This window comes from Hyperolius riggenbachi, chromosome 2 (assembly GCF_040937935.1).
Source record: "Hyperolius riggenbachi isolate aHypRig1 chromosome 2, aHypRig1.pri, whole genome shotgun sequence".
NCBI lineage: Eukaryota > Metazoa > Chordata > Amphibia > Anura > Hyperoliidae > Hyperolius > Hyperolius riggenbachi.
The window spans coordinates 202,185,428-202,203,327 of NC_090647.1; the positions used below are offsets into that span (position 1 = coordinate 202,185,428).

Consider the following 17,900-nt stretch of genomic DNA (forward strand, 5'->3'; position numbering starts at 1 on the left):
TTGTGCTTATTCTCTGGTGAAATGTTGCACTCATTGCGATTATTCTCTGGTGAAATGTGGCTCTCATTGCGATCATTCTCTGCTGAAATGTTGCACTGATTGCGATTATTATTTGGTGAAATGTGGCTCTCATTGCGATAATTCTCTGGTGAAATGTTGCACTGATTGCGATTATTCTATGGTGAAATGTGGCCCTCATTGCGTTTATTTTCTGGTGAAATGTTGCACTCATTGCGATTATTCTCTGGTGAAATGTGACTCTCATTGCGATCATTCTCTGCTGAAATGTTGCACTGATTGCGATTATTCTCTGGTGAAATGTGGCCCTCATTGTGCTTATTCTCTGGTGAAATGTTGCACTCATTGCGATTATTCTCTGGTGAAATGTGGCTCTCATTGCGATCATTCTCTGCTGAAATGTTGCACTGATTGCGATTATTCTCTGGTGAAATGTGGCTCTCATTGCGATCACTCTCTGCTGAAATGTTGCACTGATTGCGATTATTCTCTGGTATAATGTGGCCCTCATTGCGCTTATTCTCTGGTGAAATGTGGCCCTCATTGCGATTATTTTATAGTAAAACGCTCCCCCATTACGATTATTTGGCACCCTTGGGGGGGCCCATCCAAATTTTTGCAAGGGGGCCCAGTGATTTCTAGTTATGCCCATGACTACTACCTAAACTGAGGATACCTATAGACCTGGCTATCTATACTGGAGACACCTATATGTCTATATTGGGGACACCTATAGACCTGGCTACTTTATATTGTACTTGTACTAATTTATATAGCGCCAACATATAACGCAGCGCTGTACAGAGTATGTATTGTCTTGTCACTAACTGTCCCTCAGAGGGGCTCACAATCTGATCCCTACCATAGTCATACGTCTATGTATGTATCGTAGTCTGGGGCCAATTTTTAGTGGGAAGCTAATTAACTTATCTGTATCGTATGGTATTGGGATGTGGGAGGAAACCAGAGTGTCTGAAGGAAACCCACACAGACACAGGGAGAACATACAAACTCCTTGCAGATGTTGACCTGGCTGGGATCTGAACCGGGAACCCAGCGCTGCAAGGCGAGAGCGTTACCCACTACGCCACCGTGCTGCCATACTACTGTACTATATTGTACTGCCATCTTCAGCAGCACTTCAGAGTACGTAGTCATGTCACTGACTATCCTCTGAGGAGCTTACAATCTAATCCTACCATAGTCTAATGTCCTACCATATTATTATGTATTTATATAGCACTGACATCTTCTGCAGCACTTTGCAGAGAACATAGTCATGTTACTGACTTTTCTCAGGGGAGCTCACAATCTAATACCTACCACTATTTTGTGCGAGAGAACACTGGCTAATGTGTGGTTTTTTTTTTGGGGGGGGGGGACATTTCCTACTTGCTTTTTTAGGGTCACTTTACTTATACCCGTGGAGAAAACATGGCCCCACCGACTTCGGGCTGCACTCTTACCAGGAAATTTTAATTGACCACACCCACTGTATGTTATGGACACGCCCACTGCAGTATGTGACCACGCCCATTTTCGCCGCCACTGCAGTATGTGACCACGCCCATTTTCGCCGCCAACGGCCTCCTCAGGGGGGGGGGGGGGGGGGCCTTGGCGCCATAGGTTTAGGGTGCCTAGGGGAGCCCAAACCCTAAATACAGCCAACTGATATTGTTTAAATCAGGGGTCTCCAAACTTTTGTAGTCAAGGGCCAGATCAGAATACTTCAGACTGCTGAGAAGCATACCCAGATACCCAGGTGACAACCCGCTGTCCAATTGGACAGCAGTGTCACCTGATGCAGAATTCGAATGGAAACCAGTGAATAACTGCTCGCTGGCTTCCATGTGGATAGGTGATACCTGCACTGCTATTCTAAATGTGGACCTCTGATATTTAAAGATGTCGCAGACCACAACTTTAGGTAATACATTATGTGAGTGGAGGGCTGGTGAAAAAGTCTCATTCGGCCCGGGGGCCTTAGTTTGAGGACCACTGGTTTAAATGGAAAAAAAATGGCAGGCTCCATATCTTTCTCACTTCAGCTACACTTTAAAGCAATTTTCCTGTGAAAATATGGGTATTTAGATGTGTTTCTATTGTTTCCATTCAGTGTTCAAAACAAAATACAAAGTAAAAAAATACGACACTACACATACAGTATCTAGTTATACTCGTCTTCAAAACTGGAAACTGTTATAAACTACAGGGGGCTGACTACAAATACTGGATCCAATGTAATGAAACGCAGGAATGTAGTATGTTGCAAAGCTGCCACAAAGTTACATATGTGAGAGCACCAGCCTGGTTAGCCTGCGAGTATTCTAAGGACTATTATTGTGAAGTAAAATTAAAAAGGCATGTGTATTAGTTTAGCATTTGTCCTAAAGCAAAATGCACTTGAAATGTATGTTTTCATGTGTTGCTGTCACTTACAGTACAACAACAACAAGGGAACATTTGTAAAGTGCTTTTCTCCCGTAGGACCCAAAGCGCACAGTAACTAGTGAAAATCTGAAACCTGTAACAGATTTTGGACCAGGACATCTCTTCCTGGTGGATTTTCAGTATTTTCTTTACAGGATTCAAAAGGCCAAAAAAGAAATGCAGTTTTACTTACCTGGGCCTTCTTCCAGTCCCTAGAAGTCATTTGGGTCCCTCGCCGCAGCTCCAATCCTCTCTGTGGTCCCACTGGCAGCCTGTAAGGATCCTCACTGACTGCCAGCGGGACCCCTCTTACAGGCTGCCAGCGGGACGCCGGAGAGGACCAGACTGCGCCGAGGGACCAAAATGACTTCTAGGGGTTGGAAGAAGCCCCAGGTAAGTTACATAGTTTGGTTGAAAAAAGACATTTGCCCATCAAGTTAAACCAGAGTAAGCAAAATTACATTTTTTGGGGAGGCTTTGTGAGTCCTCTAAGGCGGCCATACATTTGTCGATTTTGTAGGCTGGCCATTCGATTATTATTATCGAATTGAATGAAATCGGTGCCACAACAGGTATGCCCAATTGATAATTTGACTAATTTCGGGCTGAAATTGGCTGAATGTATCGAGTGGATAGTGGTTGATCGGATGTGCAGAAGTAATGGCGTGCAATATCACAAGGACCAATGAATGTGATGGAACCCCCGGCCGCTGTCCACCCAAATGTTATATGTCTCCACGGTGCCCATGCATGTAAATACTTTACCTGTTCGCTGCCCCCAAGTCTCCGCCATATTTCCGCATTTGTGTCCTACGTGACTAACGGCATACAGCATGTGGGGCCAGTGTGTGATGTCACACATGCATCCCACGTGCTATAATGTGAGCAGACACGTGGGACACCAATGCAGAAGTACAATGGACATTTGAGGGCAGCGGACAGGTAAAGGATTTATATGCTTGGGGTCATCTAACATTTGGGGGGACAGCAACCGGCGGTGTCACGAAGCCAATTCCAAAAAGACTTAATTCTGAAATCAAACGAGAATTGGCCTGCCAGCAGATGCCCATTAACAGTACAGTTTTTCACTAAATGCAATCATTCGATGCGATTTCAACGATCGTAACTTATCAGAAGACAATTATCGATTGTTCACATTTACTGAACGATTCTTTCTTCAAATGCGATCATAAAATCCACCTTTCGGATTTTATCCTGTTTAGCAATTGACCAAAAAATTATTCACTATCGATTGCCTTCATAAACGGCAAATTTTCTATACAATTCGATCAGAAACACTGCATTGAAAGATCGCATTTGGTGAAAAAATGGTACCGTTAATGGGCACCTTCTGATCAGATTCCTACAGGGCACTTATTCTTTTCAAAAGCACTCTCTGGAAAAGCATGGAAACACAGGAATGCAGCATGTTGTAAAGCTGCCACAAAGTTACATAAGTGAAAGAAGTGCATATAACCTGATTAGACTCAGCTGCAGTAAGCTTTAGCCTGCAGGTACTCAAGCACTGTAACATTTAACAAGGTATCTTACAACCCCCTATTGAATAATTCACATAATTCACATTTCTATACAAGATGTTTCAACTTTTAAAAGAGGTCCAGCATGCCAGAAATGATTGCTGCAGGAGCCAATCAGAGGGCAGTTTGCAAGAGCAGCTGTGAGGGTGGGAGCAGAGCTCTGCCAGTCAGACTTGCAGACACTGAACAGAATATGTTTGGCATGTCTTTCTAGCATTGATCCTAAGCTTACAGCATGCTGCTCCAGTCCATGATGACAGGCAGGGATGTCGCACAAGACACATGAAGAAACTTGTCCATCCATCCTCTAGCTCTGCCTCCCACATCCTCTGCAGACTCGCAGGAATCTGGAGCAGACAGACAGGCAGCAGTTCCCATTCTCTTGGCATCTACATGACGATTGCTCAGCCTGTGCTGTAATCTGGCTGTTCTGGGAGTTTGCATTGCTGAATCTCGTCAATGCTCTGGCAGCTCTTATTAGTGACCGCTACAGCAGCCTCCCTGAGCTGCGCTGCCAGTCCCCCCAGAGTAAGTGCAAAGCTCAGCCGGGTATGGGGTCCTGGGCTCCGGGCAGAGGTGGTGCTTCCTGTCCGCTACTTCTACATCCAGGCTGTGGACACACAAGGGAACAAGTGAGTAACCTCCTCTGAAACTGCGACTTCTAGTCTGGAACAGGCCAGGCAGACAGAAAAATACAAGTTACAGAAACTTGGCTGCACTTCTGGAATTAGTGTTTCAGTTGTTGCTACAGAAGGAGATAGTTTATATGTTTGGAGACTTTAAAGTAATCAAAGATGAAGGCAAGTATTACACTGCCAGTTCTACATATTATAGTGGGCCTCTACCCGAAATTATTTATTTTTGGATAACATGAAGAGGGCTTATATGCCTTGAATTTTTTTTTTTTACTACAGAATACCTGTCAAACTTGCTATTATTTGGTCTTTCTGTTGGCAAAGAATTAGCCTAGAATACAGTGTATGCTGCTAATGCACTTCCCACCCTACCCTTTCCTTCCTGTAACCTTAATTGCCCGCTTTACTCTGTCATTAGCTTTGCCTCCAGAGGTGGTTAAAGGATACCCAAAGTGACATGTGACCTGATGAGATAGACATGTGTATGTACAGTGCCTAGCACACAAAAATCTATGCTGCATTCCTCTTTTTCTTTCTCTGCCTGAAAGAGTTAAATATCATGTATGTAATGCTGGGGATACACGGTACGTTTCTGTACCGTGTATCGACCAGCTGTTCCGGCCAGCTGATAATATTCAGCTGGCCGTTCATCAAGCCGCTCGACCCGCGCTAGCTCGATTCCCGCCGGCGGACAATGGCAGGGAATCGAGCGGCTGATAAGTACCGCCGGCGGGGACCGATCCGCACGGACAAGCGGGGACGCGGCGGGGGTCGATCCGGCGGCTAATCGGCCGCCGGAACGACCCATGTATGCCCAGCATAAGTGACTGACTCAGGGCTGGTGCACACCAGAGCGGTTCTGAAGCATTTTTTAAAACATTTGCTGGGGGAAAACCGCTTGGCTAATGAAAGTGAATGGGATGGTGCACACCAGAGCGATTCCTTTTTTCCACAAGCTCAAACTCGGAGGCTTTTAGATTTCTGAGGCGTTTCTGCCTCAATGTAAGGGCTGGTTCAGATGGACGCTTGTGGAGCGTTTACCGCAAGCGTTCGGAACGTCGCGGTAAACGAGCTTTTACACCGAGCTTTTGCGTGCATTTACACGAACGCGTCGTTCGGGTCCCGATTTTAGTTAGTGTTCGAGCTGCCCCTGGAAGCGACATGTAGCTTCCAGGGGGAGGCCAACCGCGATGGCTAATGTCCCTCTAGGGGAAAAAAAACGCGACTGCATCGACGCGAAGGCTACTGAAAGCCTGACCGCGCAGCCGCCGCAACGCCCCCAAACGCGACGCCACGCAGACGTCCATCTGAACCAGCCCTTAAAGTATAGGAAAGTGGAAAACAGCTCTGAAAAATGCTAGATCAGAGTCAATGCTAGTTCAGTAACAGCTTTACTGTAACAATATTTATAATCTGCTACACAGAAACGCTACAAAAAACGCCAGGCATGTTTAGAAAACGTCTCTAAACATGCCTAGAATCACTCTGAAATCTGCTTCAAAAACCTCTAGCGTTTTGAGGATCTGCTAGAGGTTTTTGGTGTGCACTGGGCCTCAGTCTTGACTTAGACAGGAAGTGACTACAGTGTGACCCTCACTGATAAGAAATTCCTCTTTTTATCTCTTTCTTGATTTTAGAAGCCATTTTCTGCTGGGAAAGTGTTTTATAGTTGGAATTTCTTATCAGTGAGGGTCACACTGTAGTCACTTCCTGTCTGAGTCATGACTGAGTCAGCCACTTACATACCTGATATTTAACTCTTTCAGGCAGAGAAAGAAAAAAAAGGAACACAGCATAGTTATTTGTGTGCTAGGCACTGTACATACACATGTCTATCTCATCATGTCACATGTCACTTCGGGTATCCTTTAATAAGATGTTAATAATTCTGACTTGCGTGCAGTTTGGAATCGTACCAAACAAATACACTTCTTGTTGATTTTGGCTGTATCCCAAGCTATAATGCAATTTGCAATATATTTGCACACAAGTTAGAATTCTTAGTACAGTATCTCATTCACCATCTGTACTCCTGGCCTATTCCAAAGGCACGATTCACACCGTGCACATTGCATAACACATGTGCTAAAATGTGTGTGAACTGCAATGTATAGTACCATATGTATAGTGTGTGCGTTATACCATACACATTATTTCAATGACTGTATGTAGTTAGAATAACACAATCCGTTACAACGCAGAGATGTGAAGAGGCCCACTTAGGCAATTAGTTGACATGCATAATTATTCTGGAACACAACTAATGCAGTGTGAATGAACTTTTATGCTTGTTTCACAGTGTGCGTTGCATTGCATTACCTTTAACAAGAGGAATGCAATGGAATGGTTAAGTGGCGCCACACGTTATCCACACATTGCGTAGCATACAGTGAAACATACAGTCAATGAAAAGTATGCTTCACTGTCACAGTAAATGTGTGTGTTTTTCAGTAACACACTGCATCCACATGCCGTTATACCACACCCGCTGCACTGTGAGCATAGCATAGGTGATATATTGCACTACAGAAAGCTGTGTTACAATGTGGCTGATACACCGCACTGCAACACACCACTGTGAGCGTAGCATAGGGGGTATATTGCAGTGCAGCAAGCCTTGTTACAATGTGGCTGTTACACCGCACTGCAACACACCATTGTGAGCGTAGCATAGGTGGTATATTGCAGTGCGGCAAGCCTTGTTACAATGTGGCTGTTACACCGCACTGCAACACACCACTGTGAGCGTAGCATAGGTGATATATTGCAGCGCGGCAAGCTGTGTCACAATGTGGCTCTTACACCGCACTGCAACACACCACTGTGAGTGTAGCAATGGTAGTAAATTGCAGTTCGGCAAGCCATGTTACAATGTGGCTGTTACACCGCACTGCAACACACCACTGTGAGTGTAGCATAGGTAGTAAATTGCAGTGTGGCAAGCCGTGTTACAATGAAGCTGTTAAACCGCACTGCAACACACCACTGTGAATGTAGCATAGGTGGTATATTGCAGTGTGGCAAGCTGTGTCACAATGTGGCTCCTACACCGCACTGCAACACACCACTGTGAGTGTAGCATAGGTAGTAAACTGCAGTGTGGCAAGCCGTGTTACAGTGTGGCTGTTACACCACACTGCAACACACCACTGTGAGTGTAGCATAGGTAGTAAATTGCAGTGTGGCAAGCCGTGTTACAATGAAGCTGTTAAACCGCACTGCAACACTCCACTGTGAGTGTACCGTAGGTGGTAAACTGCAGTGTGGCAAGCCGTGTTACAATGTGGCTGTTACACAGCACTGCAACACACCACTGTGAGTGTAGCATAGGTGGTATATTGCAGTGCGGCAAGCCGTGTCACAATATGGCTGTTACACACACTGCAATGCATCACTGTGAGTGTAGCATAGGTGGTTTATTGCAGTGCGGCAAATCGTATTACAATGTGGCACTGCAACACACCACTGTGAGCGTAGCATAGGGGGTATATTGCAGTGCGGCAAGCCTTGTTACAATGTGGCTGTTACACAGCACTGCAACACACCACTGTGAGTGTAGCATAGGTGATATATTGCAGTGCGGCAAGCCGTGTCACAATATGGCTGTTACACTGCACTGCAACACACCACTGTGAGTGTAGCATAGGTAGTAAATTGCAGTGTGGCAAGCAGTGTTACAATGAAGCTGATACACCGCACTGCAACACACCACTGAGAGTGTACCATAGGTGGTATATTGCAGTGCGGCAAGCCGTGTTACAATATGGCTGTTACACCACACTGCAACACACCACTGTGAGTGTAGCATAGGCAGTAAATTGCAATGTGGCAAGCCATGTTACAATGTGGCTGTTACACCGCACTGCATCACACCACTGTGAACGTAGCATAGGTAGTAAATTGCAGTGTGGCAAGCCGTGTTACAATGTGGCTGTTACACTGCACTGCAACACACCACTGTGAGTGTAGCATAGGTGGTATATTGCAGTGCAGCAAGCCGTGTTACAATGTGGCTGTTACACAGCACTGCAACACACCACTGTGAGTGTAGCATAGGTGGTATATTGCAGTGCGGCAAGCCGTGTCACAATATGGCTGTTACACTGCAATGCATCACTGTGAGTGTAGCATAGGTGGTTTATTGCAGTGCGGCAAATCGTATTACAATGTGGCTGTTACACCGCACTGCAACACACCACTGTGAGCGTAGCATAGGGGGTATATTGCAGTGCGGCAAGCCTTGTTACAATGTGGCTGTTACACCGCACTGCAACACACCACTGTGAGCGTAGCATAGGTGGTATATTGCAGTGCGGCAAGCCTTGTTACAATGTGGCTGTTACACCGCACTGCAACACACCACTGTGAGTGTAGCATAGGTGATATATTGCAGTGCGGGAAGCCGTGTTACAATGTGGCTGTTACACTGCACTGCAACACACCACTGTGAGTGTAGCATAGGTGGTATATTGCAGTGCGGCAAGCCGTGTTACAATATGGCTTTTACACCGCACTGCAACACACCACTGTGAGTGTAGCATAGGTGGTATATTGCAGTGTGGCAAGCCGTGTTACAATGTGGCTGTTACACCGCACTGCATCACACCACTGTGAACGTAGCATAGGTAGTAAATTGCAGTGTGGCAAGCCGTGTTACAATGTGGCTGTTTCACCGCACTTCAACACACCACTGTGAGTGTAGCATAGGTGGTATATTGCAGTGCAGCAAGCCGTGTTACAATGTGGCTGTTACACAGCACTGCAACACACCACTGTGAGTGTAGCATAGGTGGTATATTGCAGTGCGGCAAGCCGTGTCACAATATGGCTGTTACACTGCAATGCATCACTGTGAGTGTAGCATAGGTGGTTTATTGCAGTGCGGCAAATCGTATTACAATGTGGCTGTTACACCGCACTGCAACACACCACTGTGAGCGTAGCATAGGGGGTATATTGCAGTGCGGCAAGCCTTGTTACAATGTGGCTGTTACACCGCACTGCAACACACCACTGTGAGCGTAGCATAGGTGGTATATTGCAGTGCGGCAAGCCTTGTTACAATGTGGCTGTTACACCGCACTGCAACACACCACTGTGAGCGTAGCATAGGGGGTATATTGCAGTGCGGCAAGCCTTGTTGCAATGTGGCTGTTACACCGCACTGCAACACACCACTGTGAGCGTAGCATAGGTGGTATATTGCAGTGAGGCAAGCCTTGTTACAATGTGGCTGTTACACCGCACTGCAACACACCACTGTGAGTGTAGCATAGGTGATATATTGCAGTGCGGGAAGCCGTGTTACAATGTGGCTGTTACACTGCACTGCAACACACCACTGTGAGTGTAGCATAGGTGGTATATTGCAGTGCGGCAAGCCGTGTTACAATATGGCTTTTACACCGCACTGCAACACACCACTGTGAGTGTAGCATAGGTAGTATATTGCACTGTGGCAAGCCGTGTTACAATGTGGCTGTTACACCGCACTGCAACACACCACTGTGAGTGTAGCATGGGTAGTAAACTGCAGTGTGGCAAGCCGTGTTACAGTGTGGCTGATACACCGCACTGCAGCACACCACTGCGAACGTAGCATAGGTAGTAAATTGCAGTGCGACAAGCCGTGTTACAATGTGGCTGTTACACAGCATTGCAACACACCACTGTGAGTGTAGCATAGGTGATATATTGCAGTGCGGGAAGCCGTGTTACAATATGGCTGTTACACAGCACTGCAATACACCACTGTGAGTGTAGCATAGGTGGTACATTGCAGTGTGGCAAGCCGTGTCACAATATGGCTGTTACACACACTGCAATGCATCACTGAGAGGGTAGCATAGGTGATATATTGCAGTGCGGCAAGCCGTGTTACAACGTGGCTACTGCACTGCAACACACCACTGTGATTGTAGGATAGGTGGTATATTTCAGTGCAGCAAGCCTTGTTACAATGAAGCTGTTACACCGCACTGCAACACACCACTGTGAGCGTACCATAGGTGGTATATTGCAGTGCGGCAAGCCGTGTCACAATATGGCTATTACACACACTGCAACACACCACTATGAGCATAGCATAGGTGGTATATTGCAATGCAGCAAGCTGTGTCACAATACCACTGTGAGCGTAGCATAGGGGGTATATTGCAGTGCAGCAAGCCTTGTTACAATGTGGCTGTTACACCGCACTGCAACACACCATTGTGAGCGTAGCATAGGTGGTATATTGCAGTGCGGCAAGCCTTGTTACAATGTGGCTGTTACACCGCACTGCAACACACCACTGTGAGCGTAGCATAGGTGATATATTGCAGCGCGGCAAGCTGTGTCACAATGTGGCTCTTACACCGCACTGCAACACACCACTGTGAGTGTAGCAATGGTAGTAAATTGCAGTTCGGCAAGCCATGTTACAATGTGGCTGTTACACCGCACTGCAACACACCACTGTGAGTGTAGCATAGGTAGTAAATTGCAGTGTGGCAAGCCGTGTTACAATGAAGCTGTTAAACCGCACTGCAACACACCACTGTGAATGTAGCATAGGTGGTATATTGCAGTGTGGCAAGCTGTGTCACAATGTGGCTCCTACACCGCACTGCAACACACCACTGTGAGCGTAGCATAGGTAGTAAATTGCAGTTCGGCAAGCCGTGTTACAATGTGGCTGTTACACCGCACTGCAACACGCCACTGTGAGTGTAGCATAGGTAGTAAACTGCAGTGTGGCAAGCCGTGTTACAGTGTGGCTGTTACACCACACTGCAACACACCACTGTGAGTGTAGCATAGGTAGTAAATTGCAGTGTGGCAAGCCGTGTTACAATGAAGCTGTTAAACCGCACTGCAACACTCCACTGTGAGTGTACCGTAGGTGGTAAACTGCAGTGTGGCAAGCCGTGTTACAATGTGGCTGTTACACAGCACTGCAACACACCACTGTGAGTGTAGCATAGGTGGTATATTGCAGTGCGGCAAGCCGTGTCACAATATGGCTGTTACACACACTGCAATGCATCACTGTGAGTGTAGCATAGGTGGTTTATTGCAGTGCGGCAAATCGTATTACAATGTGGCACTGCAACACACCACTGTGAGTGTAGCATAGGTAGTAAATTGCAGTGTGGCAAGCAGTGTTACAATGAAGCTGATACACCACACTGCAACACACCACTGAGAGTGTACCATAGGTGGTATATTGCAGTGCGGCAAGCCGTGTTACAATATGGCTGTTACACCACACTGCAACACACCACTGTGAGTGTAGCATAGGCAGTAAATTGCAGTGTGGCAAGCCATGTTACAATGTGGCTGTTACACCGCACTGCATTACACCACTGTGAACGTAGCATAGGTAGTAAATTGCAGTGTGGCAAGCCGTGTTACAATGTGGCTGTTACACCGCACTGCAACACACCACTGTGAGTGTAGCATAGGTGGTATATTGCAGTGCAGCAAGCCGTGTTACAATGTGGCTGTTACACAGCACTGCAACACACCACTGTGAGCGTAGCATAGGTGGTATATTGCAGTGCGGCAAGCCTTGTTACAATGTGGCTGTTACACCGCACTGCAACACACCACTGTGAGTGTAGCATAGGTGATATATTGCAGTGCGGGAAGCCGTGTTACAATGTGGCTGTTACACTGCACTGCAACACACCACTGTGAGTGTAGCATAGGTGGTATATTGCAGTGCGGCAAGCCGTGTTACAATATGGCTTTTACACCGCACTGCAACACACCACTGTGAGTGTAGCATAGGTGGTATATTGCAGTGTGGCAAGCCGTGTTACAATGTGGCTGTTACACCGCACTGCATCACACCACTGTGAACGTAGCATAGGTAGTAAATTGCAGTGTGACAAGCCGTGTTACAATGTGGCTGTTTCACCGCACTGCAACACACCACTGTGAGTGTAGCATAGGTGGTATATTGCAGTGCAGCAAGCCGTGTTACAATGTGGCTGTTACACAGCACTGCAACACACCACTGTGAGTGTAGCATAGGTGGTATATTGCAGTGCGGCAAGCCGTGTCACAATATGGCTGTTACACTGCAATGCATCACTGTGAGTGTAGCATAGGTGGTTTATTGCAGTGCGGCAAATCGTATTACAATGTGGCTGTTACACCGCACTGCAACACACCACTGTGAGCGTAGCATAGGGGGTATATTGCAGTGCGGCAAGCCTTGTTACAATGTGGCTGTTACACCGCACTGCAACACACCACTGTGAGCGTAGCATAGGTGGTATATTGCAGTGCGGCAAGCCTTGTTACAATGTGGCTGTTACACCGCACTGCAACACACCACTGTGAGTGTAGCATAGGTGATATATTGCAGTGCGGGAAGCCGTGTTACAATGTGGCTGTTACACTGCACTGCAACACACACTGTGAGTGTAGCATAGGTGGTATATTGCAGTGCGGCAAGCCGTGTTACAATATGGCTTTTACACCGCACTGCAACACACCACTATGAGTGTAGCATAGGTGGTATATTGCAGTGTGGCAAGCCGTGTTACAATGTGGCTGTTACACCGCACTGCAACACACCACTGTGAGCGTAGCATAGGTGGTATATTGCAGTGCGGCAAGCCTTGTTACAATGTGGCTGTTACACCGCACTGCAACACACCACTGTGAGTGTAGCATAGGTGATATATTGCAGTGCGGGAAGCCGTGTTACAATGTGGCTGTTACACTGCACTGCAACACACCACTGTGAGTGTAGCATAGGTGGTATATTGCAGTGCGGCAAGCCGTGTTACAATATGGCTTTTACACCGCACTGCAACACACCACTGTGAGTGTAGCATAGGTGGTATATTGCAGTGTGGCAAGCCGTGTTACAATGTGGCTGTTACACCGCACTGCAACACACCACTGTGAGTGTAGCATAGGTAGTAAATTGCAGTGTGGCAAGCCGTGTTACAATGTGGTTGTTACACAGCATTGCAACACACCACTGTGAGTGTAGCATAGGTGATATATTGCAGTGCGGGAAGCCGTGTTGCAATATGGCTGTTACACAGCACTGCAATACACCACTGTGAGTGTAGCATAGGTAGTAAATTGCAGTGTGGCAAGCAGTGTTACAATCAAGCTGATACACCGCACTGCAACACACCACTGTGAGTGTACCATAGGTGGTATATTGCAGTGCGGCAAGTCGTGTTACAATGTGGCTGTTACACCAAACTGCAACACACCACTGTGAGTGTAGCATAGGCAGTAAATTGCAGTGTGGCAAGCCGTGTTACAATGTGGCTGTTACACCGCACTGCATCACACCACTGTGAATGTAGCATAGGTAGTAAATTGCAGTGTGGCAAGCCGTGTTACAATGTGGCTGTTACACTGCACTGCAACACATCACTGTGAGTGTAGCATAGGTGGTATATTGCAGTGCAGCAAGCCGTGTTACAATGTGGCTGTTACACAGCACTGCAACACACCACTGTGAGTGTAGCATAGGTGGTATATTGCAGTGCGGCAAGCCGTGTCACAATATGGCTGTTACACACACTGCAATGCATCACTGTGAGTGTAGCATAGGTGGTATATTGCAGTGCAGCAAGCCGTGTTACAATGTGGCTGTTACACCGCACTGCAACACACCACTGTGAGCATAGCATAGGGGGTATATTGCAGTGTGGCAAGCCTTGTTACAATGTGGCTGTTACACCGCACTGCAACACACCACTGTGAGCGTAGCATAGGTAGTATATTGCAATGTGGCAAGCCGTGTTACAATGTGGCTGTTACACAGCACTGCAACACACCACTGTGAGTGTAGCATAGGTGGTATTTTGCAGTGCGGCAAGCCGTGTTACAATATGGCTTTTACACCGCACTGCAACACACCACTGTGAGTGTAGCATAGGTAGTATATTGCAGTGTGGCAAGCCGTGTTACAATGTGGCTGTTACACAGCACTGCAACACACCACTGTGAGTGTAGCATAGGTGGTATATTGCAGTGCGGCAAGCCGTGTCACAATATGGCTGTTACACACACTGCAATGCATCACTGTGAGTGTAGCATAGGTGGTTTATTGCAGTGCAGCAAATCGTATTACAATGTGGCTGTTACACCACACTGCAACACACCACTGTGAGCGTAGCATAGGGGGTATATTGCAGTGCGGCAAGCCTTGTTACAATGTGGCTGTTACACCGCACTGCAACACACCACTGTGAGCGTAGCATAGGTGGTATATTGCAGTGAGGCAAGCCTTGTTACAATGTGGCTGTTACACCGCACTGCAACACACCACTGTGAGTGTAGCATAGGTGGTATATTGCAGTGCGGCAAGCCGTGTCACAATATGGCTGTTACACACACTGCAATGCATCACTGTGAGTGTAGCATAGGTGGTTTATTGCAGTGCAGCAAATCGTATTACAATGTGGCTGTTACACCGCACTGCAACACACCACTGTGAGCGTAGCATAGGGGGTATATTGCAGTGCGGCAAGCCTTGTTGCAATGTGGCTGTTACACCGCACTGCAACACACCACTGTGAGCGTAGCATAGGTGGTATATTGCAGTGAGGCAAGCCTTGTTACAATGTGGCTGTTACACCGCACTGCAACACACCACTGTGAGTGTAGCATAGGTGATATATTGCAGTGCGGGAAGCCGTGTTACAATGTGGCTGTTACACTGCACTGCAACACACCACTGTGAGTGTAGCATAGGTGGTATATTGCAGTGCGGCAAGCCGTGTTACAATATGGCTTTTACACCGCACTGCAACACACCACTGTGAGTGTAGCATAGGTAGTATATTGCACTGTGGCAAGCCGTGTTACAATGTGGCTGTTACACCGCACTGCAACACACCACTGTGAGTGTAGCATGGGTAGTAAACTGCAGTGTGGCAAGCCGTGTTACAGTGTGGCTGATACACCGCACTGCAGCACACCACTGCGAACGTAGCATAGGTAGTAAATTGCAGTGCGACAAGCCGTGTTACAATGTGGCTGTTACACAGCATTGCAACACACCACTGTGAGTGTAGCATAGGTGATATATTGCAGTGCGGCAAGCCGTGTCACAATATGGCTGTTACACCACACTGCAAAACACCACTGTGAGTGTGCCGTAGGTGGTATATTGCAGTGCAGCAAGCAGTGTCACAATATGGCTGTTACACAGCACTGCAACACACCACTGTGAGTGTACCATAGGTGGTATATTGCAGTGCGGCAAGCCGTCTTACAATATGGCTGTTACACTGCACTGCAACACACCACTGTGAGTGTAGCATAGGTGATATATTGCAGTGTGGCAAGCCGTGTCACAATATGGCTGTTACACACACTGCAATGCATCACTGAGAGGGTAGCATAGGTGATATATTGCAGTGCGGCAAACCGTGTTACAACGTGGCTACTGCACTGCAACACACCACTGTGATTGTAGGATAGGTGGTATATTTCAGTGCAGCAAGCCTTGTTACAATGAAGCTGTTACACCGCACTGCAACACACCACTGTGAGTGTACCATAGGTGGTATATTGCAGTGCTGCAAGCCGTGTTAGAATGTGGCTGTTACACTGCACTGCAACACACCACTGTGAGCGTACCATAGGTGGTATATTGCAGTGCGGCAAGCCGTGTCACAATATGGCTATTACACACACTGCAACACACCACTATGAGCATAGCATAGGTGGTATATTGCAATGCGGCAAGCTGTGTCACAATACCACTGTGAGTGTACCATAGGTGGTATATTGCAGTGCGGCAAGCCGTGTCACAATATGGCTGTTACACCACACTGCAAAACACCACTGTGAGTGTGCCGTAGGTGGTATATTGCAGTGCAGCAAGCAGTGTCACAATATGGCTGTTACACAGCACTGCAACACACCACTGTGAGTGTACCATAGGTGGTATATTGCAGTGCGGCAAGCCGTCTTACAATATGGCTGTTACACTGCACTGCAACACACCACTGTGAGTGTAGCATAGGTGGTATATTGCAGTGCGGCAAGCCGTGTTACAATATGGCTGTTACACCGCACTGCAACACACCACTGTGAGTGTAGCATAGGTGATATATTGCAGTGCGGGAAGCCGTGTTACAATATGGCTGTTACACAGCACTGCAACACACCACTGTGAGTGTACCATAGGTGGTATATTGCAGTGCGGCAAGCCGTGTTACAATATGGCTGTTACACAGCACTGCAACACACCACTGTGAGTGTACCATAGGTGGTATATTGCAGTGCGGCAAGCCGTGTCACATTATGGCTGTTACACACACTGCAATGCATCACTGAGAGGGTAGCATAGGTGATATATTGCAGTGCGGGAAGCCGTGTTACAATATGGCTGTTACACAGCACTGCAACACACCACTGTGAGTGTACCATAGGTGGTATATTGCAGTGCGGCAAGCCGTGTTACAATATGGCTGTTACACAGCACTGCAACACACCACTGTGAGTGTACCATAGGTGGTATATTGCAGTGCGGCATGCCGTGTCACATTATGGCTGTTACACACACTGCAATGCATCACTGTGAGTGTAGCATAGGTGGTATATTGCAGTGCGGCAAGCCGTGTTACAGTGTTGCTGCTAAACTGCACTGCAACACACCACTGTGAAGGTAGCTTTACATTCATTCCCCACCCCCATATTCCTCTGCTGAGTGATAACCTGTAAAACTCCACAACCCCCAACAGTCTCCTCCCTATTTTTTTGTACACGCTGGCACCACGCTTGCAACCACGGAAAACAGTTGGGGTTTTCCATGGATGATTGTGTGCATCTAGCGGGCGTTTTAATGCACACTTCACCCAAATTTAGCATCTGGAACTTGCAGACAGTCTATAGTAATACCACATGAACTTCCAATTGAATGTGCACATTGCCCCTGAAAACCATTGGGTGCGATTTCGCAATGCGCAAAAATGCACACAATTTTTAGACCCGCCACTAATTTTTAAGTACTGTAATCACTAAACTAGGTGCACACATGTGTGATCTTAAGTGTAAGTCACGCTGTTACAGGCCCAGCACAGTCACTGTGCCCGCCTTTCCACATGCTTTTTAGGGTTTAAAGAGGAACTTAAGCGTAATGGAGAAAAATGAAATCAATACATTGCAAAATGACAACAACAACAACAACAACAACAAATAACATTTGTAAAGCGCTTTTCTCCCGTGGGACTCAAAGCGCATAAGCATGGCTCCGACCATCGTGGTACAGGGGAAGAATTTTATAAATCTGGAAATGCCAGGCTAA

General features: G+C 47.0%; 1 protein-coding gene across 1 annotated transcript in view; it reads left to right on the forward strand.

Moving 5' to 3' along the window:
* The first annotated feature begins 4,168 nt into the window (after positions 1-4,168).
* Positions 4,169-17,900, forward strand: part of POGLUT2 (protein O-glucosyltransferase 2) — a 120,187-nt gene continuing 106,455 nt past the window's right edge. Inside the window, exon 1 of the mRNA XM_068265257.1 lies at positions 4,169-4,618. Coding sequence (XP_068121358.1) covers positions 4,446-4,618 — 173 coding nt within the window. The 5' untranslated portion in view covers positions 4,169-4,445. The remainder of the gene's footprint in view (positions 4,619-17,900) is intronic.